A 23,288-nucleotide genomic window follows, 5' to 3' on the forward strand; every position below is an offset into this window, starting at 1 on the left:
AAATTATTCATTTAGGTTTTGGTTGGTGGGTAAATCATCTGCAGTGATCAGAGCCTGCTTGTATGATTTCATCTCTCCTGGTTTGTCTTCCTCAGTTCTACAGTTTTTAGCAAGAGAATTTTTCTGAAGTAGTGACCAAATACTAAATGCTGAACACAATCTTTGCAACACAAATAACCAACAAGAACTATTTATCAGACTATTTTGGTACTAATATATTGCAGCACTAATTCTGAATTTATTTTCATCCTGTGTTCCAGGCATCATGATTTGGACAAATGGTTTAAGTCTCGTCACCGGATTTCTGATGGGCTTTCTTCTCCTGTCCGTGTTCACCAGAAAGGTGGTGCCTGAAGAGAACATCATTGCAACCAAGAAGGGCAAAATCAGAGGGACCAGCCTGCAGGTGCTGGGGGGGACAGTCACAGCCTTCCTGGGAATCCCTTATGGGCAGCCCCCCGTCGGGAGGCTGAGATTCCAAAAACCAGAACCTCGGGAGAAATGGGCAGAGGTTTGGGATGCCACCAAACACGCAAACTCCTGTTACCAGCCCATAGACACAACTTACCCAGGCTTTGCTGGCTCAGAGATGTGGAACCCAAAAACCAACCTAAGTGAGGACTGTTTATACCTGAATGTGTGGATCCCTTCTCCCAAGCCCAAGAACGCCACTGTCATGGTGTGGATTTATGGTGGTGGCTTCGAGTCTGGGTCCAGTTCCCTGCCTGTCTATGATGGGAAGTTTCTGGCCAGGGTGGAAAGAGTGGTCGTGGTTTCCATGAACTACAGGACTGGTGCACTGGGGTTTCTGTCCTTGCCAGGAAACCAGAAAGCTCCTGGAAATGCAGGTTTATTTGATCAAAGGTTGGCACTTCAGTGGGTCCAGGAGAACATAGCAGCCTTTGGAGGCAATCCCAAAAGCGTGACTCTGTTTGGAGAGAGCGCTGGCTCGGCCTCTGTCACCTATCACCTCCTTTCTCCTGAAAGCCACCCTTTGTTCACCAGGGCCATCCTGCAGAGTGGGTCTGCAAATGCCCCCTGGGCTGCAATTACATCTTCTGAGGCCAGGAACAGAGCAGTGGCTTTGGCCAAACAGCTCCAGTGTCCCACCAGCAACGAGTCAGAGCTCATTTTCTGCCTTCAAAACAAGGACCCGAAGGAAATAGTGGAAAATGAAATTTTTGCCGTTCCATATGGTTCTCTTTTACAAATATATTTCTGTCCGAGCGTGGACGGTGATTTTCTGGTGGACATGCCAGAAGTACTGATGGAGAATGGTCTTTTCAAAGAGACCCAGGTCTTGGTGGGTGTCAATAAAGACGAAGGGTTATCATTTCTGGCATACGGAGTCCCTGGCCTCGACAAGGATAGCGATGGTTTGATCAATAAAACCCAGTTTGAAGCAGCTTTAACTCTGGCCTTCCCAAGGGCGAGCAAACTTGCGATAGAGTCAATCATCTTCCACTACACGGACTGGGAAAACCTGGGAAAGCGGGAGCACTACCGGGATGCCATCGATGACGTTATCGGGGACTACAACATCATCTGTCCCGCCGTGGAGTTCAGCACCAGCTTCGCCCAGCTGGGCCACCACGTGTTCTTTTATTTCTTTGAGCATCGCTCCTCCAAGCTGCCCTGGCCGGAGTGGATGGGGGTCCTGCACGGCTACGAGATCGAGTTTGTGTTCGGGCTGCCCCTGGAGAGGAGAGTGAATTACACCAAAGCTGAGGAGCTCCTGAGCCGCTCTATCATGAGACACTGGGCAACTTTTGCCAAAACTGGGTGAGTTACTCTGGAAGTTTGGCTGGTTGGTTGGTTGGATGTTGTTTTTCCAGGGGAAAAAGCTTGACTGCTTTGGAGCCTGGCTGGAATGATGGAAACAGATTAATTGTTCAGTTATCCAGAATTCTTATTTTAGTTCTGACAAAAGCACTGTTTCAATAAAATAAACTGTTGATGTGTTGCTCCCTGTATTGGACAAGCTTAAGGGAACAATGTTTATCCACACATAAAAGCAAGTACAAAACATTTCTTTGCCAGGGCAGCGGTTGTTCCAAAGGCAGGTAATGGTTTCTAGGGTCAGAAACAAAATATTTCAAATGCTAGAAAAGGCTTCCAGCAGTAGAAGTAGTAGGAAAAAAAGCCCAATTTCCTTGAGGATGTAATTTGCTCAGAACATTCAGGTGTATAACAAGGAGGTGTGTCACGTTCACATGACAAAGAGATTGGGATTTCAGAAAACCTCTCCTCCTTGTGTGCTGTGAGTACAAGCCCATGACAAATCACTCTCCAGGTCCAGTCCACTCGTCTTGAAGTGAAATATGGCCCAACCTGCAAAAGTAGCAAATAGGAATGTTTCATTTGGGTGTTGGAAAGGATTAAATCCAACCCCTTTCCAGCTGGAGTCAGGAGGAGGGAGGCAGCCCTTGCTCCTCTCAGCAGGGCTGGGGGCCCTCAGTGAGATGCTCAGTTTGAAATTAAAACATTTCAGAGCAGCAACAAAAACAGTCCCATCCATAACAATCATATAGGATTAGTCCCAAGCCTGGTGGGAAGGGGAGGTATCTTTTTCCAGGAGTTTTGTTTGTGCTCTCTCCTGAGAAAATTATGCATACAGAAATTTGTTCCTTGGAGAACACACAACCAAACAGTCAATTCACACTCTAAAAACATTTCTTTAACTTTAGTGTTAAAATCCTGCATTAATTCTGTTTCTAAGGTGGAACCTTTGTTTGATTTGTCAAGGATATATAGATTTGTACAGGCTGAAATCAACATTGGAACAGGATCTAATTAATTTTTTAATAGATTAGAAACCATAGGGAACCACTGTGCTCATTTAGTCCACCCAACCTTGTACATAACACAAAACAGAGGTAGGACTGAAATGTTCCCACTGATTAAAAATGTTTCCACTGATTAAAAATCCAGAACAAACATTGTTAGGTTGTTTTAAATCTTAATTCCACTTAAAATGTTACAATATAAAAGTTAGTGTTTCCAGACTAAATTTGCCTCACTCTGCATTTCCCAGGTTTTACATTATGTTTGACAATTTGTAAGATTCATTTTATGATTTTTGTTCCATTTGTTGATTATTAAGGATCTATTAAAATAATCCTTAATCCTTTTTTTCTAACTGTTTGTTAAACAAACAGATCACTTTAAGACTTGTATTAATATGCTTTTTCTCAAATAATAACTCTTCACCTTTAAACCTGTAATTCATCCACACCTTGCTGGAACTTTCCCTGCCAGAATTAAACTGTCATCCCCACAGAGTTGTAATTCCAGCTGTCACCTCTCCCTCTCAGTTCAACCTGACATCCCATATTTATCCATCCACGGCAAGTTTTGTTTTGTGCTTTGTGGTGTTATCTTGGGGCTGCCATGTGTCAAAGGCTCCACCATCCATCCCAAATCCACATTCCCTCCCTGCCTGGGCTCTCTCCAGCTCCAGGACATCCCAAAATTGGGGTTGTCCCTGCACCTCATCCTCCATGGTGAATCCACTGTTTATTTTTATGTGCATCCCTTTTTTAATATATTTACTTATCAATGAGTGTGATTGATAGATTGATTGATTGATTGCCTTGATTTATAGGGGGATTAATTACCTTAACAACCCCCATCCCCTTTTTATGCTGGAGCTTGTAATAAATATTTCTCTTATCAGAAGAGATGAGCACATAAAAACTCAGAAAATAGCTGTACCAATAGCTGTACTCATCACTGCATAATACTTTCATACAGTTTTAATTATTGTAAAATTTAATCTAAAATTTAATCCACAAGCTCTTCCTGCCTCCCTCTCCACTCAGAGGCTGAACTCACGGGGGTGAGTTTGGTGGGGAGGGCTGTGATGCAGAGCAAAGCTTTCAGTGGGGTTCAGTCTGGAATTGAGCAGGGAGGTTGATTTATCAATGCCAAAAATGCATCTGGTAGATTCCCAAAATGAAGTCAGGCGTTGGGAAAGGTTTGGGAGCACTTCCTGCGCCATGAAGATGTGCTGTGACACCTTTCCTTTGGGGCTGCTGTTGGTGGAGAGCAAACTGAGTGAAAGTTCCTTGTTCCATCCTGCCCTAAAAGAGCCTGCAGCAGGATCTTCCACCAGAGACAGCACATCTTGCCATTAAACACAACTATTTCTTAGTGGAAAAAGAGAAATTCAGGTCTATATTTGATTTTGCAGAGCGATATTTACATTTAGTTGAACTGCTGGTTTCCACTGGATTATGTATATATTTAATTTTCACGTATATATTTAATTTTCATGTATATAACTTTTATGTATACATGTTTATATATAAATCCCAATAACCTGCTCTGCAAAACACTGTTCCTGTCACTGCAGCTCCTAAAATTAGACAGCATAAGGTACATTCAGGTTTAAGTTTGTGGAAGACAGTGCTGTCACCTACTCTGATCATCATTCACACTATAATTAGATTACCCCACAGATTGAATTTCAAGTGGTTTCCACAGCAAACAGCAAATAATCCCTCCCTCTGCTCCCACCACGAGGATCCAAACCATCACTATTGGGAAAAACAACACAACCCAGCAATTTCTGTGTTAGTGAAAGATCAGATCAGGATTAACTCTCTGTGTGACTCTTTACTCATTATCCAGAGCAGAGACATCTAAGGTTTTGCATCCCATTATTCAGAGTGTGCAAGCAGTGGGGAAGTAATAAAAATTCTTAATATTTCCAAAATTAATAAGATTTTTTTTTTTCCAGCACATTTGAGCACAGCAAACATTTATAAGGAGCTGGGGAAGCCCCGTTTTGACATAATGTTTGTAGGAAACTCTGGCATGATCAAAGGGCAAATCTCTGAGGGGAAAATTACCATTGATGTCTCCAGGAGATGAAGAGAAAAATCAAGCAAAAATGAGGAATGTTGTACAGCACATTTTTTAGTGAGGGTGTTTGACCTAATATTCTAATGTGCTGAAGTACAAAAGCACAAGGGAGGGGAGAGCAGCCTGCAGAGGAAAGGAGATGAAGTAGAGTCAACAAAACTGGAAGAAATCTTGTTTTTCCTGGTGTTTTCTGGCTGGGAGGGACTGAGAGGTGCCAGAGCTGCTTCTCATGAGGGGCCTTCAAGCCTAAACCTTGACCTTTGTGATCTCTGGGTTTTATTATAATGCAAGGAGTAAAAATACTGATAAGAAAATTTAAAATATGCACTTGGTTTAACCCCAGCCAGCAGCAAAACCCCACAAAACTGCTGCCCTCTTCCCCCACAGAGGGAGGGAAGAGAGAACTGGAGGGATGAAAGCAAAGAAAACTTGTGAGAAATCCTTGATGTCATGTAAGAACAAAAGAAAAGATGTTAGGGGCAGAAAGTGACTCCTTCAAAGCATCCCAAGAGTGTGAAATCCTTGATTTCTGCCTTTATCAGTAAGTAAAAGGACACTGTCAGCCAGCCCAGGGCTTTCCCAGCCCACCGCCATTCCCAGCAGGAGTGGATGCAATTTTCCAAATCTCTGGGCACTTCCTATTTCACATCCTGGCTAAAAATAAACATCAGTGATTAGTGACCTTTTTTTTTTTTTTTTTTTTCCTGGAAAATTACAGGCATTTCTATTTTTGAATATAATCAGGGAATGGAGATGTAGAGCATTCAGTAGGAGGCAGGAACACACATTTCTCCTGTGAGCCTTGGAGCTGGTGCTGCTGTGAGACTCCAATTTCTCTCCTGGATCCCAGGGAATAGGGTCATTTTTAGGAATCTGCCACATATTGACATAGTCTGTGAAGATCCTGCTCAAAAAGTCTTTTTCATGGCTGAATTTGGGTATCAAGTAGGTTTAACCAAGTATCCCAGCAATTCCTTTTTAAGCTATGAAGATATTCCACAAAATACTTTTATTTTTCATACATTTGGGCCTTGAAAGAACAACATTTTCATCATACCCTGAAAAATCCTTGTTCTACCAGCAAGGGAAGAAAGAGACTTACTACTCATGCTGTCTGAATAAATCAAACCTAATATATTTGGGTTATAAGAAAGAACAGATTCCAAAATCGAAGTTGTTGATTTACACTTCAAGGTTGAATTCCTCCCTTAATCTTGGCCTGGGATTTCCTCAGTTTATTCTTGCATTTTAGAGTATTGGCAGTTGAATATCAATTCATATCCTCTAAAATCATTGCATAAAATACCAGATATCACCACAGTTAGACGAAGAGAGATGGGCAGATTGGATTCAGCAGGAAACCATAGTGTGGTGTCATAAAAAGTGCTGGATCAGCTCTGGTTTGACTGTGTTTGTGTGGAAATAACATTTATTTTAACAATATTGTCCATTTTCAGTGGCCTTCTCCTAAATTTTTCCCAGCATATTTGATTTTAAGCCATACTCATGAAAAAATAGAAATCTCTTTTTTTTAGCATTTTTAATCTTTCTGAGTTCCTTTTCCTGCCTCACTTTTGTTATTCTTCAGGAAGCTTTTGAAAGCAGGCAGGAGACACTAACAGGTCCTTCAAATCCCAAGCTCCAGGATGCTCTGCCAGCTCTGGGAAGGAGAAATTTTATTTATCCCTAGAAAAACTAGATGGGATCCCAAATCTTTGGGTGCCTTTTCTATTCCTTTATCCATTAGATTTGGTAACTGTGTTCTTTAGTGATGAGAGATGCAAAGTGACAGGAGCCAGACAAATCAGAGGAGCTGAAAACTCAAGCAAGAATATAACGGAGCACACAAAGATAATATTTTTTAAGACTTTGTGAAAAATGTTTCTGATAAAAGGAAACGGGCAAAACTTGTCTCCCTGCCAGTTTTACAACTGCTGAAACAAATCTTTGCAGCTTTTTCTATAAAGTGAAGCCTTTGAAATATTCCCTCCTATGTTTTAGGGAATTTGTGAGGCTTTGATTGTCCCACTAAAGCTGTGAAGCATTTTGTCTGGTTATTATTGCCTTTCCCTGATGTTCCTCTGGTAGACACATAATAAATTTCACTGCTTTTGTTACCAACTTATCACAACCTGTTTATAGAGAGTAGTTTCAGAGCAGTGAGAACAAAACCAACAGCCTCATATAGAGTCCAGGCAGCACTTGAACTGGGGACCTATATACTCTGGGTATGGAAAGGACTGAATATACTGGGAAAAAATAAAAATAAAAAACTCCAACCACTTTTAATTTCCTTATACTTCAGGAAGTTGGAAGTTTTATGTCCTGCTGAGCCATTTCAAGGGAAGAAATTTACTGTGGGCTGTATTTCTGCCAGACATTCACTCGTGTTCACAGGGATGCAGGAAATTTTTTGGGTTGGAGTCACTTTGATCCTCACAGGGTCTTCAAACACTCCAGAGGCAGAGCTCAGGGGGACCAAGAGGAGCCTTTCCCCAAGGCTGCTGCTCCTGGGGTCCCACACCCTTCCAGAAAAATTATTATTTCATCTTAACAAGTGATTTTTCCTGATCAGGTCAAAAACCCAGAAAAAAAGATTTCTGGATAAAAAAAAAAATAAAGAAGGAGTATGAACAGAGTGGGAGAGAGGTTCCCAAAAATACAAAAATGTATGTGGAAAGTCTTTCTTCCCCATGTTAGGGAAAATTAAAGCTTTCATTTTGACCCAAAAGGACACATTTATTCTCTCATTCACTGTCTTTCATGTGACAAATTTCTGAGCCATGCAAAGAAACTGCAGAAATTATAGTCTTGAAATAAAAGAAGTTTCATTTTGTAGAAAAGTTACTCCTCTTTTTCCAGTTTTGAGTTCTTAAAAGTGACTCATCATCTTCCCCAGAATTTACAGCCATTGTTATATTCAGAAACAGTAATGGAAACACCTTTTTAGCAAACTAATAGGAAACAGTGGATCATGGAAAATATCAGTAACCAGAGACTCACCTTGGCAGGCATCTCTCCCTCTCTGGCTTGCAAGATGACAAGCTGTCACTGAATTTCTAAACTGAAAACAGGAGTATTTGATGCAGATGTCTTTTGAAAACAAGTCTGGGATACAAATTGTTGAGATTGGTTTAATTTTATTACAAACATTGCAAATTGCAAGAAGATGTCTCCTTCCTTTCCATATGTGCAGCAAACTCAATTGTGTCCACGCGGATTTTGCTCCCTCCAAGAGATGAGTCAAACCATTATTTTCAAACAGGAGATGAGAACATCTATTAAGGAAATGTCAAAATATTGTAGGAGCCTTTGAGTGAGAACAAAACTAAAACCTAGAGCAGAAATGTGTCGGAATCTGAGGTATTGGTGATTCCCAGATTGTAGAAAGTCTCTGTCTTTCTGCCCCGCTGCCAAAGCAGAAGCCATAATTCGTCTGTGCTGGTTTCAAGGTTGTTTATTCTGTTTATCTCTAACATGTTCTGCTGCCCTGCCGCAGCTCTGTCCTGCAGGGCAGCGTGTGGGGCTCTGCCCTCAGTGGGATGGTACAAACATTAAATACCAGAAACTACCTGTGCTGGATTTACAATAACGTGCCAATATCTGTCACCTACGTTGGACAGTGTGTCCCCAGCCCAAACCAACAGAAAAATGCCAACACCACAGTGAAACATGGAGGGCATGAAGAAGGAAAAAAAGGACAAGACACAACCAATTTCCTCCATCTTGTCCCCTTTGGACCCCTAATCTAGAATCCTAAAATTTTACTTTTGCACCCGTGTCACACTTAATTATTACTGATATCAAACACTCAGAGCTTGTAATTCATCCTGTAAGATTGAAAACTCTTTTCCATGGACAGAGATCACAGCCAGTGTCTCTGGGGGCTCTGTCCAGGGGGGTTCCTGACCCCTACCAGGGTCCCAGACCTGCCAGGGCAGCCAGAGGGAAGACCTGGATTCCCAGAGAAATGCAGAGGATTGCCTGGGAGAAAACATTGGCAAGGATTGCAAGGGAGAAAACATTGCCAAACAATGGGGCAGGGGAAGCTCGAATTCAATTGTCAAAGGTTGTGGGATCAAAACCATCAGTGGTGATTTATGGACCTGGGGCTGAGCAAGAACTCCTGAGCCATTGAGGAGAGGGAGATCTGAGGGGCTGGAGGAAGAAATGGAGATGGGGAAGGGGCTGGAGCACCAGGAAAGGCTGAGGGAGCTGGGAAGGGGCTCAGAAAAAGAGGCTCAGGGGGAATTTCTGGCTCTGCACAGCTCCTGTCAGGAGGAGACAGCCAGGGGGTCGGGCTCTGCTCCAGGGAACAGGGACAGGAGGAGTGGGAACGGCCTCAGGCTGTGCTGAGGGAGGTTTAGGTTGGATATTAGGAAGAATTTCTCATGGAAAGGGATGTCCTGCCTCGGTAAAATCTGCCCAGGCCTGTGGTGCCACCCCTGTCCCTTGAGGGATTTAAAATCCATATGGATGTGGCACCAGGGGACATGGGGAAGCAATGGCCTTGGCAGTGCTGGGTCAGCAGTTGGACTTAAAGATCCTGGAGGGATTTTCCAACCTAATTCAGTGATTCTGTGGATCCAAATCTTGGATGTGGCTCTATTTTTCCTCATGAATAGGCTGAAGAGCTGGACAGGGTTCCCTGCTGTCCCAAGAGCCTGGCAAAGTGTCCACACAGACACATTCTGGGGAAAGGAGAGGCATGACCGGAAAGAAATGTTTCAAGAGTGAAATAAAACCATGGTGTGATTGCCATCTCAAATTTGGGAGTGGGAGTGAGAAGCCTGGATGGAAATAATTTAGTGTTTGGTGGGAAGGAAGGAAAACAGAAAAGCAAGAGAGGGAAATGTAACTGCTGTAACATCAGGTGATCAAGAAATGCACAAAGGAGAAAAAAACAAAAAAGAGATTGAAATATGAAAGTAGAAAATGTCTGAGAGACTTGTAGAGGGAGAACAAATCTGAGAACAGAGAAATGAAGGAAGGGCACACGTGGATTTATATAATGAGTTGTATTTGAGGCAGGTTCACATACAAAACCAGGCACTTCGGAGAGAATGCATTTTTCAGGCATGTAAACACACAGTTCCAAAAGGCACTGAGAAAGTCTAATGAATGTTCACCCACAGTTAATCCTCTTTTTAAGGGCCACTCTTCTTCTGTGCTGCTTTCCTGCAGCTTAGTCCTTGTTTCATCACCAGAAGGCAGAAATGGAAGTTTGAAAGGTCTGCAAACCCCATTTTTCCAGGTGGTTCTGGAACACTAATCTGAAGGGATGCTGAGAAGTTCCACGGGAGGAATGGAAACCTTTCAGTGCACATTTTAATTTACTCCCCAACGCCAGAGATTGGCTGTTCCAGGGAAGTGGCAAAGGCGAGAGGAGAGGAAATGAGGAGCAGCAGAGGTTACCTAACACCACATTTTTGAAGGGAGCTCAATGTGGTGTTTAATTCTGTTTTCAATCAGTTGCAGGGGAAGGCAGTGGTGGGGAAATGTAGTTAGAAATTCAGTGTTGGGATTTGGGTGATTCTGTCCCCAAGAATCTGAAGCTGTGTTGGTAGAAATTGGGCATTTTGTACTTGCTGTTGGCGATGCTACACAATTCTATAAGAATATAAAATTGAAAGGTGACGTTCTCTGCTTCCCCAGACACTTCTGTGTCCTCTACCTTTCCTTGCAGGCACATAAGAGAATTTCTTAATTTCATAAAATACAAACCCAAAAGAGCATTCCCTCAAATGTACACCTCTTCCTACAGGAACAGCTGTTTAAAAACTGATTTTTTTTTTTTTTTAATTCTAGCAATTTTTTTTAATTTTAACGAGCTTTTAAATATCTGCCTCTCATGGATCTTACTCATGGTTCAACCTCCAAGTGGATTTTCTGTACAACTGCAAATGCTCAGACGTTTAAAAGCTGTTTTTCCTAGCAATAAAGTAGTCTGCATACAATAATTTCCACAAAACCCTCTCAGTTTTGAAAGAGAAGAGCTTTAAACAGGTTCCTCCTCTCTATTCATATTGCTTCTTCCTAAGAGCAGCCCTTCCATGGCTCCCAGTCCATGTGTTGGTATTTGGAGATCTCCCTCTTGCTGCAGTTCCAAAGAGAGACTCAAAAGAAGTTACAAGAATGGGACATAATTCAAATCTCCTTATTAAAGGAAGTCATATGTAACTTCCACTCGTAAATGTCAAACCCATAATGAATTTATACCATAAGAAATTATTATTGTTACTATAATAATAATAATAATAACAACAACAATAATAATAATAATAATAATAATAATAATAATAATAATAATAATAATAATAATAATAATAAAAGGTTGAGAATACTCTGTCTTCTTGTTTACATTTCCCAGCATGAAGCTGCAATGGTTCAGTTTCTGATGAAGCAGTAACACAAATTCCTCCTCCTGAAAACTACCCAATACTTTCATTTTTAGGACTGCTCAATTTGGCCTAGATTACATGGTCGTGAAAGTTTGTGACTCATGCACTTCCTCCCACTCACAGAAATAAAACAGTAGTAGAAAATATAAAGAAAAATGCTACTGTGATGAAATTCATCAGGACACGACAAATCCAGAGGGTTTTGGTTGGTGCAGGGCTCTGTGGAGCATCCATCCTGAAAATAAATCACGATTAGTGCAATTTCCATTGAAAACAAATCCCAAATATCATATCCTGGCATAGTATCAAGTACACAGTCTCAATTGCAAATTTAGTCTCTAGAGATAAGAAAAGCATTGAACACATTTATCCAACAATTTCTGAGTGCCTGGGATGAACTTTATTAATGGCAGAGAAAGGAAGGAATGGAACCAGCAATAATATCCATGAGCACAGTATTTACTCTTTCTCAGAACCAGCTGGGCTGACAAATTTTCCCAAAGACACTGGGAATTTAAAACACAGTATTAATAGTTTTATGGTTATAAAAATATTATTCTCTCCTTTCACACCCTCTTTTTTTGTTTCTTATGAAGCCCTGGTTTGCTCCAGGGAGTAATTCTGGTTGATATTGTGTAAGTTGGTGCTTTTCCAGGTCATGAGGAAGAAGAGGGGTTGCAGAGGAGATAAAACAGCCTCAGAGGATGACCAAAAGGGCAAGTGCCATGTGCCTTCATGTCTACTCATTCTTTTACTTACTTGTTAGAGAAGGTGCTTCCTCCTTCAAGGTCTCAGTGGGGTTCAGGACCTTCCTCCATTTCCAAATATCCCTCTTCAACGAGTTAAGAATAAAAGCTGTAGTTCCATTTGATGTCTTCCTGCAGCTAAAACTGTTAAGAAATAACAGCTTTGGAAAGTGGCCCTTGAAAGCTGAAATTGATACCACACAAAAGGGCAGAAGGATCTTATAAAACACTTTACAGTAACATTGGGGAAAAAAGGTAAAATGGTTCCTTCAGCTTAAAGAAGGACTAAGCTGCAGTGTTGCCTCTCTCATGTGTATCCAAAAGCCATGTAAATATGAAATGTGAATATTCACACAGAACCTGAGTCCTGGAGAAGGTGTGAAATCCTCACTGTGACTCTTACACAGAACAGTGGGACAGCTCCAGGCCTCTTTGATAAAATCCCATCTCATCCATGCTCTGTGTGGAGTTTGGGGTTCCTGAAGCAGCCCCAGGCATGGCTGGAACATTTCAGAGTGGAGGAGAACCCACGTGCAGCACGGCCCAGAGGGCAGAAATGCAGGCAGGGGTTGAAGGGCTCCTTAGCTCTGGCTCAACCTCTGTATTTCTCCTGCCACCAGAGCAGGTTCCTGTCCAGGAGCCAAGGGTTGGAAGCACCCAGCTCCTAAACGCTCAGCAAAGAGCTGAGGCAGAACATCCTGCATTGAAATGTCTCAAATACTTCATTACTTATGACCAATATCTTGAGGCCTGCCTTGTCTACAGCAAGAATTTATGACATGCACCAGCATGAATTGTTTCAACTCAGTGGGTGCTCCACAAGGCTCTTTGGAGCAGAACACAAGACAAAAAACATAACAAATAACTCAAATTAAAAAAAAAAAAAAAAAACAAAAAAACAACAACAACTGAAAAAATAATAATAAAAAAAAAATAACAGCTTGTTGCTTCATTTCCTGAAACTGATATATAATAGCACATCCCACGATAATTTATAGTTAAAGGCATTTAAACAGGCAGCTGCTGTGTCCAGGCTGGAATCTGGGAGGAATATCCTGAGCTTTATTTAGCCTGTGAAGGTGTAAGGAAGCCTGGCTGCAAAGGTTCTTCTCCAGTTTCTCTCAGTTAAGGACTTTGCCAGCTGGATCCTGCTGCTTTCTTCAGGGATCAGCAGAAGGAATAATATTTACCCAGGCTGGGACTTGCAAAGCAGTTTCCCTCTGGCTCAGGGACACTGCAGTCACTGGATTATGGACTCGTGTGTGTGATTTAGGAGTGAGAACTGAGCACAGCAGGGCATAATGAACTTCCCAGAACCAGCTGGTTAAAAAGGGAGTTTGAACGATTCGAGTCTGCACAGCCCTCAGACTCATAGTGCTCATCAGAGGAGCCCTTTCTTTCCTACTCTGGGAATCTCAGTGAGGCTCAAATGCCACAAAATCAGGATTTTTGCACCCTATTAAGGACAATTATATGACTTTTCTTAAAATTTCAATTACATGGTAATTTAAATCAAGTATATTAGAAATGTTTAATGACTTACATTTTCAGAAACCCCTCACTATTTTCTCACATCCATGGTGCCATCCAAGCAAAGCCTTACAAAACCTTCTGCTGTCACTACTCCATCATCCCCCCAGGGACCACACCAGCACCCCAAATTGAGATTTGCCTGGCAGCCAGTGTGCTGCAATGGGAAAATGAGCATGGGTGTTAACATCACCCATCCTGGCCTTCAGGAATCGTGTGAGACACCTGGATATGCTGGCCTGGCTAATCCACAAACATCTCCTGCCCCTCTGGAGAAGGGCTGGGACAGCACGGGAGGGCCTGGAGATCCTCATCAACACTCCTGCTAATTAGGAGTGTCCTCCTGCCCAAGTGGGAAAGAGGAAAAGCAACAAAATGTTTTCTTCCAAAATGTGAGGGGAAAGAAAAAAAAATTCACCTGTTTGGTTTAGACCTTGAAGATCATCCAAGCATAAGACGTGCAGAAGCACATGTTACTTACTCCCAGAGCCACCCTTGGGGTGAAACCTTTATGTTGTCCTTCTTGTTTGATGCTGAACTGGCTGTTCCCATCATTCCCAGAGGTTTTGTACTGCAGCTGCAGGAAACCTGCAAGAGTTGGGGTTATTTTTGCTGTTGCTGTTCCCTCCAAGGCCATTCACCCTCCTCGGTTTTCTTGTGCCATGGTAACACTTCATAAAGTACCATCCCATGGAAACCAGCTGATTGCCAGTGCTGCCCACCAGGAATCACAAAAGCCAATAAAAGGGATTCACATTCCAAAAGGGATTCACATTCCCTCTCTCCTGCCTTTAAACCAGCTTCTGAAAGAAAAGGGGCCAATTTGGAAACAAGTATCAGCAGTTCCAACCAGGGTGAAGGCAATCCACTCACACTGGGAGGAGCAGGTCTCCCTTGGATTTTAATTCCTCCTGCACAGGGGAAGCAGAGGGTGCAGCAGAATTATCATTAATTTTCATTAATCTTAGTAGGCACTGAGATGTGGGATTGTTTTTCTTGTCCTCTGCAGAAACCCACAACGTAAGTCACAAACAGGAACATGGTGAAAGCTTGGGACAGTCTAAGCTACACTGTAGTACACTTGTTTTACAAAAGTAAATTCTAAAGAACCCTAAACATGTTTCCAGGAGGGTTAGCAGAGAATATTTCTCATTTTGGACTTCTTCAAAATACAACTTAACACTACAAAAGAGTAACCTCTGTGGTAATGACAGAATTCACTCCATGAGTTTTCACTCTGATATTCAGAACTTGCTTCCAAAACTAAGGGGAAATGTTTTCCAGGTACTTTATATCTGAATGTTTACCAAAACCAGTCAGATGATGAATTATATTTTTTTGTGTGTCTGTATGATAAACCATTTTTAAAGGTAATGCTGTGTGAATATTAATAAAAATTCACTGAGCTGGTATTGTTTCTCAGGATATATTGATCATATTAATGAGAATGGTAATGTATGTATGTTTATTATGATTAACAGAGCTCTGTTCATGTTGCATTATCCATTGGAATGAAATTAACTTTCTGAAGTTGCTGAAGAGGAATATTAAATACAGAAAAATGATTGGTGAATAAGCTCTTCCAAAACTCTCTTCAGGCCTGTATCAAATTTAGTACACTTGCTATAAATTAATCTTAAACACTAAAAGGTATTGGCAATTGTGGATGGAAAAACCAAAAGGGAGAAGAACCTATTCTAAGTAACAACAAGTACAACCACGAAACTTCCACTTAAAAACATATCTTAGCAAAATATTTTACTATAAATGAGCTGCTGTGTCACTACCAGAGTAGAGAGAATCCAGCCTGTAATTTCAGGGCATATGCAAAGAGAAAACATAGCTGCAGGAATGAGACAAATTCTGTTTACACTAGAGTTTAAACACAGGTGGTTTGAGTTTGTGTTTTGTTTTGTTTTGTTTTGTTTTTCTGTCTCCAATTTCTTTTCTGAGAGCAATTAAAAGAATTGTATTTCTTCATTGCCTTAAGACTTGCTCCTGCAAATGGTAAAAAGAGTAGAAAAGGAAAAAGATTCTTTCTAAGATCTTCAGTGAAGCTCATATTCATATCTTCATCTAGATGAAGATGTCCCTGCTCATTTCAGGAGGTTGGATCTTCCAACTTCCTTTCCAAGCCATACTATTTGATGATTTTTCCAAACAAAATTAAGACCTTCTCTGAATAAATGTTATCCAATAAAGGTGATTTGACAAAATAAAACCACAAAATAGAGGCCTGGCCTGAAGATGCACAGCCCAAAGCATTTTCAGGACAAACCATCAGGCCCCAGTGCCAGCACTGAAGTGGCAAAACTGGAATTACTGAAGCAGAGGTGATTAAGCAATACCAGAAGATGAAAGAGCAGAGGTTTAAGGAACTGATAAAAGATGATAGAATGGAACTTTCCATGCAAATGTAACTTTTTTTTTTTTCAGTACAAACAAGTTTCTGTAATCGATCACCAAAGTTTGTCCATCCAAACCTAAATGGGCAGCGACAAGTTTGTGCAGGGTATTGGATTCCTGTCTGCTCACTGAAGATATTCCCACCACGCTTCCACTCTTCTGTATGAATATTGTTAGACTTTGAATTTGGTGCAAAGAACAGGGAATTTTACAGCCTATTCTGGGCACTGCAATTCTCATCATGAAGTTATTAGTAAGAAGGAATGAACAGTAATTGTGAGGGAACAACAAGGTTATAATCATAACTTGTTCCAAATTATACTCTTGTGATCTCCATTTTGCTCCGACTGGGAGCTGCTTTTTAACTTGGGAAATTTTCAATATTAAAGCCAAGAAGGAAATTACTGGGCATTTCTTTGAACAGTAAACTTCCTAGAAATGCAGAGATTGTCCTAATCAGCAGGTTCACGGGCTTCAAAGTGCTGTGTTCACCTGACAGTTCTTTCAATCATTTTTTAGTAAAATACATCTGTAGCCATCGAGGCATTGTGTAATCCTCCCACACACCTGTAAATTATAATGTGGGATGTCATGATTTATTTCATAGCGTAAAAGCTGTTAAATGAATACTGACAGCACCATTAGCATCCTGATCTTGAGCTGAAGTGCAAGTCAGCTCTGCTTAAGTCGTCATTCTCAGGAGCCACAAATAAATGTGCACTTAAAAAAGGTGCCATGGGTTAATCAGGGCTGAATTAGTCTGGAAAAATCAGTGAAGAAGGGAGCAGGTCAGGAAATGACAGCCTGAAACTTTTATTCCAATGCTGGTTCTTGAAGCAGCCAATGCCAAAGACCCCAGAACACAAAAACATGGGCTGAAAATTTGATTAATTCCAAATAAATTGAGAAATATCAATATTGCTTCAGCATCTTTGTGCTCTGAGTGCTCCCACCCACACCTCTTGCCTTGCTCCCTCTCTTGGGAAGCAGAACCAAAATGGGCTCCACTCCCTGGACTCCTCTTCGCCTTCTGCCTTCCAGGAAGAATCCTGGTGTAAAGTAAAGTAGAGAGAACCAAATGGACTCATGTCAGAGTTAATTTATCCCACCAAGAATCAATTGCTGTTGCTCTGCCCTAAATCCCACATTCCTTGAGATCAGCTTCTAGCAAAGAAATGGCTCCTTGTGCTTGCACTGAAATAAAATGTTTAATTTATTTATCTTGTTTATTCTTAACCTCTTCAGAGCTAATGGAGATCTGTGACTGTTTGAAATACAAATCTACTTATTCTAAAATTCATGTTCTGTTTTGTTTGTTCCCTAATGTAACGCTGCCCATTTTGTTGTTCTCCTACACATTTAAACCATTTTTTCCCCCTCATACAGATACTGTTATTTCTGGAGGTGAAATCTGGATGCCTGTCCTTAGAGCCTCTTGAATTCTGTTGTATTATAAATATTTATCACAACTCTTTTAATACCAACAGCTGTGCTCCTTTCACATGCAGAGCTGGTTTTATAAAGGGTCAAGCCCTCTGTACCTCTTCCCAGTTTCCACAAGATTTTAGATTGTTCCCTTTTGGCCTCTTCCACAAGCAGGACTCAACATGCCTCCAGGATGACAGCTCCTTCTTAATGAGGAATAGTTGTGCTCCCTCCCGGTACAGCTCTTATCCCAGTTTAGACATTATTTCTACCTTTACTTGCATGCTTATCCCAGTCATTTATTCCATTCTGTTTGTCCATCTAAAGGGATCAAAGGCTTTCAAACTAAAACACAAACCACTCAACTCCTCAGACTAGCAGGCTGGTTAGTTCTAGAATCATCCCTAATAATTCACAGCTAATGTGAGACTCTCCAGATTCAAAAGGTTGTTTGAACATGATAATTTATTAAGTTTTTCCCTTTGATGAACCCAGAACACCTCTGGAGATTTTTTTTTCCCTTAAATGAGGGCAAATTAAATTTATCTGGCTTTTTTCCCCTGTTATTTCCAAAAGGACACATCAGTCATTCCAAACTAACACACTTAAGCTGAACAACCTAAATAAACCCAAATCAGGCTTTATTGTGTGCTGAGGTGGTTTCTCATTCGAAATGAAGTATTTCTTTTCTCATTTAGAGCTCCAAACGGGACCCTGACTAATGGAACAAGATGGCCAGTCTTCACTAGCTCTGACCAAAAATATTTGACACTGAGCACCAACACTTCCAAGGTACTGACAAAACTACAAGCTCAGCAGTGTCGATTCTGGAAACACTTTTTCCCCAAAGTCGTGGAAATGACAGGTAACAATTCTTTTCTAGATGCTTTTATATAAAACTTTCACGCAAGGATCATTTGCTGGATGTTAATGTGATAATTCAGTTCAGCTCTTCCCACTCCTGTTCGTAACTGAAATGTTCAGTTGGTTAAAACTGAATTGGTGTTGGATAGACCTGTCCACTCTTTGTTGAGGGTGGAATCCAGAATGTGCCCTGTGCTTCTGGCTTTGGGCTCACCACCCTATTTTGACACACCAAGGGCCAGGACTTTGTGATATGGAGTTTTTCTGTCCCAAAATTCAGATGCAGCCACAATGTGAGACACTGAGTGCTGAATCCTCTGTTCTTGGGTACCCTTTGAAAGAGTTTTGGTGCCACCAAAGTTCCTGGGTGCTGGATTGAGTGGAAAAATCAGTGCTAAAGGAGACTTTGCTCTCTGGGAGCTCTGGAAGCTTTAGATGTTCTGCATAAACTGTGAGACGTTACAGGATGTTATGTTTGGATTATATTATCTATTATTTATGGGATTCTATTTTATGCAACTGATCCTCCAAGGATATGAAGTGCCCTGCACTGCCAAGAGGGGATTCTGGTTTCCAGCTCACGTGAGAGCCCTGTGTTTTATTTCTGGAGTGTCATTGCTTACAGCCCAGAGGCTGCAGGATTTGCCTGTAGAAAACAGAACTGATTTCTACCTGGCCATGTAGACAATGGATTTATGAGATTTCACTGCCAAGAAAAGTATAATTGTTTGAAATGTAAGGATCAGTTGAACAGAAAAGACCCAAATTTTTTGAAGACTGATGGCCCCGTTTTACCCAAGCCCAGCAATAGATGAAGCCTCTATGCTCTGGGTTTCAAAAGGAATTGATTTTATAAAGTGATTTTGCAGCTCTGGAATTACATTCTGCAGCTTGACTGAGGGAAAGTCTTGTTTCAAAAATGAGATACACTTTTAAGATGCTAATTAGTAATTTAAAATCTTTCTCTAAGACTCAGTTTGAATGCTCGTCTTAAAAAATCACGTAAGCCTTAAAAATATGTAAACTGTCATGGTGCACAGATGATTCCTTCTGAAATAATTTTCCCTCCTCATTTGAGTCTGTGACTGTATTATGGATCAACTTTTATCCCCTCTCAATTCAACAGATGTTTTTCAATTAAATCAAGAGACACAAAATCAGTAGGTAAAATGAATAATTTATGAAGCCTACTGTGTGATTTTAAAATCACAGCTTTCCCAATTACGGGTGGATTTCAGGGAGGTTTCAAAGATTCCGACAACTTTGTGCTGAGCCAGGGGAACTGAACTCTTTTACATATTCCTCTAACCTGGCTGGGGAACCCTAGGGAAAAATGTGGATCCTACAGATGGGCTGAGCTTAACGAAGTCAGCGTGGAGCAGGAGGGAGCAGATCCCCAGAGTTTTACACACCGTGGGGGAGAGGAGAGCTCTGCCTGGTCCTGTGGGGTGATGGAGCAATGCTCAGGACCTGCCAGCAGACATGCATTCATCACTGTGCCACTTTTGGTAATTTGCAACATAAATTTACATAATTTAATTAAAAGAAATTCGCGAGCGTATTCTTAGCAAAAAGAGAAGAATCGTCGCGTCTGGATCCAAATATAGAACTGAAGCGAGAATGTTGTCAACAAGTGGCACTGCCTTGTCTTGTATCATCTGTCAGTCCTTGAAACATTGCAATAATAAAAACAGAGTGCTTCCATTATGTTCCCCGTACAATATTATCCAATTCTGACAGAAAACCCTTTGAAATCCTGTGTACAAATGTGATATAATAGCTTACATTGCAATAATTCTCTTCACTGAAATATTATTTTCCATTTTCTCTTGCCTTTTATGCCCAAAGGACAGTGCACAGCATTAATGCAGAGATTTCCTCTTGTTCTGAGGGTCTGTTCTTTCTATTACTCCTTTCATTGAAAAATTCTTAGGAAAAGAAGGTTGCTTTAACATGAGGTGATATAAGATGACAGGGAACAAGTAAGGAAATTTTATGTTCTCATTGTTAAAAGTTCAAGTTGGGTTCAGATAAGCAAAGTAGAATTCTATCAGGTAGAACCCAAAGAGGATAATCAAAACAACTTATTTTGCATAAATTATGATTTTCTAGCATCAAGTGATCAGGATTTGCCATGGATGTGCTTGGTAACCCCTTACCTAATTCCTGACCCACTCCTAGCCCAAGCCTTGCCACACACTGGGGGATTTTAAGGCCTTTAAAGGCCAGTTCCAAATGTGTCCTGGACCTGAACCAGCCTGTTCCCATCACAGGCTGGGTAAGACAAGTTCCCTGAGGCAGTAAAATATATGAGAAATATATATCTTTACTGTTAGAAAATTCACTTTTTCCTCAAGCAATCATATAAATTTTTTTTTTAAATTATTTTGGTTGTGCGGTAGGAAAATAATAAGGAAAAAAATAAGGCTTTCACAGTTAATACAAGAGTAACAGCCATACATAAAATTTGGCCTCGATACCTGTAGAGTAATTTCTATGATTTTGGAAGGTTTCTCAAGGTTTTCTCCTCGGTTTTCAATTCATAAATCCATCACTAAAGACACAAGTCAGAACCTGGAGTTTTGTGTCCAGCTTGATACCAAACACTGCACAAGTGGACCTGGGCTCTCAGTTCCGAGCAGACACAATTCCCACAGGGATTTTAACCCCGTTTCCAAAGCCCTGAGCACAGCCTGCACCCTGCCCAGCCGCTCAGCATTTCCCATTTCATCCTGAAACCAGAAGGGTTTCTGCCGGCTGCTGCTGGGAGGGTCACACTGCACGGACACTAAACAGTAAGTGACTTTTAAGTAGCTTTTAGAGTAATCATATGTTAATTATAAAAGGATCTGTGTTAGGCTTTACCTCCTCAACACAACCTTTAATGCATCTAAAGCCCTTCCTATTTATATGAGCCCGTTTCCTCCTGATTGTAGAACGCTGCAGGCAGCCAAACTTTCCATTTACTCTTCCATTACTATTTTAGTCTGCCTAATACATATTTTTTTCTATTTTATTTGATATTACTGGATCATGTCTCATCTATGAAGAAATCAAGCTTGGTCATAAAAATACATCACTTTTTTTAAACCACCCTAAAAAGATTTTTTTTATGTGGAGGCAGAGAAATGTTCAACCTCTTGACTAATGAGCAACAAAAATTACTGTATTTGCTGTGATCCTCCAACCAGTGTCTGGATTCTACAGAGATAAATATTCAGGGTGGTAAGAATATTTTAAAAATTATTAAATAGAAGATTCACCATCAGAATTAAATTAAATTTCCACAGAGCTGGATACATGAAGAAATGTGAGTTAATCGTAGTTAACATCACCAATACTACCACACCTCCCAGCAAAGACTTTCCTCATTGCATCTATGAGCAAGAGGTTTCTGTACCTAAACTTCATTGGAAAGATAACAGCCCTTAGAATAATTCATCTCCCAGAGAGATCTGCTGACTTGTGGAAGAACTAAAACAATAAAAGAAAAGATGTTGTAGCCCTTAAAAACATGTGTGAAAATTAATATACTGCTGTGTCTAACAAAGCTTTAATATCCAGAGAGTGTGACTAAAGAATATTCAATATAGATATTATTTGTTTTCTCCTTTCTGGACATTTGTGAAGAAACTCTCAGCATGAGAATCAACAGCATAAATCTGTGGCATTTATCATGCTCTTGAAATCAAAAACTTGAAGGTTTGCAAAAACCTGCAGTCATGAAACTTGCAATCATGAGGTGTTGAAGACAGAAAAATTAATTCTAACTTGTCATCCCTTATTCATTAACAACTATATGGCCTTTATCCCAATCCTAAAGGTATTTTTGTGTCTTTACATTAAGATTAGCACTTTATTGGCACATTCAGCAGTTCAAAGGATGGGTTGGTGATAAATTTAACTTTGCTGCAACACCATTAAAGTAAGGGAGAGATTGAATGAGAGAAAATTCCAGCATTGCTGAAGAATCAAAAAAAAAAAAAAAAAAAAAAACCTTTTTAAAATTTTGACCTGTTAAACTGGAACTTTCAGAGCACTGATTCATCGCCTACAGAATCTCCCCTTTTCTCCTTGTCAGCCTCACTGGACTTTGCGTGGGACTAATGGGAATTATGGTAAAGTTTGGGATTGTCCCCATTGTCCCAAAGTAGAAAATTCCCTGTTTTCACTGTTAGCTGGCTCTGCAGGCACCTCTGAGCAGTAATTATTGGTCAGCTTGGACTCTCAGACCTTTTTCTTTTCTGCCTCCCAGCTGTCAGCTCATCTAAGTCATGGGTGGTTGCCTCCCAGAGATTGATGATGTTGGTGATAATGGGATGCATTGACTTGTGACTTCAATTTGGATCTTATCACTGGGGGGGAAGAAAAGCAAACAAATGGGAATCCAGGTTCTTATTTCAGTGATTTCCATCCCCCTTTTGTCTTTTAGATCCATAATGGTGGCTCCTCTGAATTTGTTGATGTCTTCTTTTTCTAGCTAGCTCACTTGTACACCATAATCTTTAAAAAGGTCTGAAAAGCCCCATAATTTATACTCCAGAACAGTGACTTTTAATTCAAGATGTGTCTATGGTAGAGATAATTTGGTGTCTTTGGGCAGACTTGAAACACCTCTACACCTGAATAATTAAAGAAGAGAGGTTTTTTGAGTTTCCTTTTTAATTCATAAGTGGATGTTTTGCCTGAATAAATAAAAAACTAGACACCCAAAATCAAGAATAAAATGAGAAACAGAGTTCAGGCAGTTTTCTCCAAATAATACTGCTACTGTTTCATGCACTAAATTACCAATCCATTTGATTTAATGTGAAGAATTTGGCTTTGCCTGAGACCCTGACTACATATTTAAATTAAATATGTGAAAAGGAGAGTTCTTAGAGTCAGGAAAGCAGAATGTTGTGCATGTTTTGTCCCCGTGTTTCGGAGTTCTATCTGCATAGTTAGCAATGAAAATGAGATTTTATTGTTACCAGCACTTCCAAATCATCTCTGAGTTAATAGCACTTGCGGCCTGCAGAAAGAAAATTTTAAAGTATCTGAACTTTCC

The 23,288-nt window shown here is 40.6% G+C and overlaps 1 protein-coding gene across 4 annotated transcripts in view; it reads left to right on the forward strand.

Annotated features, from left to right (window-relative positions):
• Positions 1–23,288, forward strand: part of BCHE (butyrylcholinesterase) — a 41,163-nt gene that overhangs the window by 16,088 nt on the left and 1,787 nt on the right. For all 4 annotated transcript variants that reach the window (XM_030280386.4, XM_072933319.1, XM_030280387.4 and 1 more), the window contains exons 2-3: positions 261–1,782; positions 18,073–18,239. In XM_030280386.4, coding sequence (XP_030136246.4) covers positions 266–1,782; positions 18,073–18,239 — 1,684 coding nt within the window. In that variant the 5' untranslated portion in view covers positions 261–265. The remainder of the gene's footprint in view (positions 1–260; positions 1,783–18,072; positions 18,240–23,288) is intronic.

Source organism: Taeniopygia guttata, chromosome 9 (assembly GCF_048771995.1).
Source record: "Taeniopygia guttata chromosome 9, bTaeGut7.mat, whole genome shotgun sequence".
Classification (NCBI taxonomy): Eukaryota; Metazoa; Chordata; class Aves; order Passeriformes; family Estrildidae; genus Taeniopygia; species Taeniopygia guttata.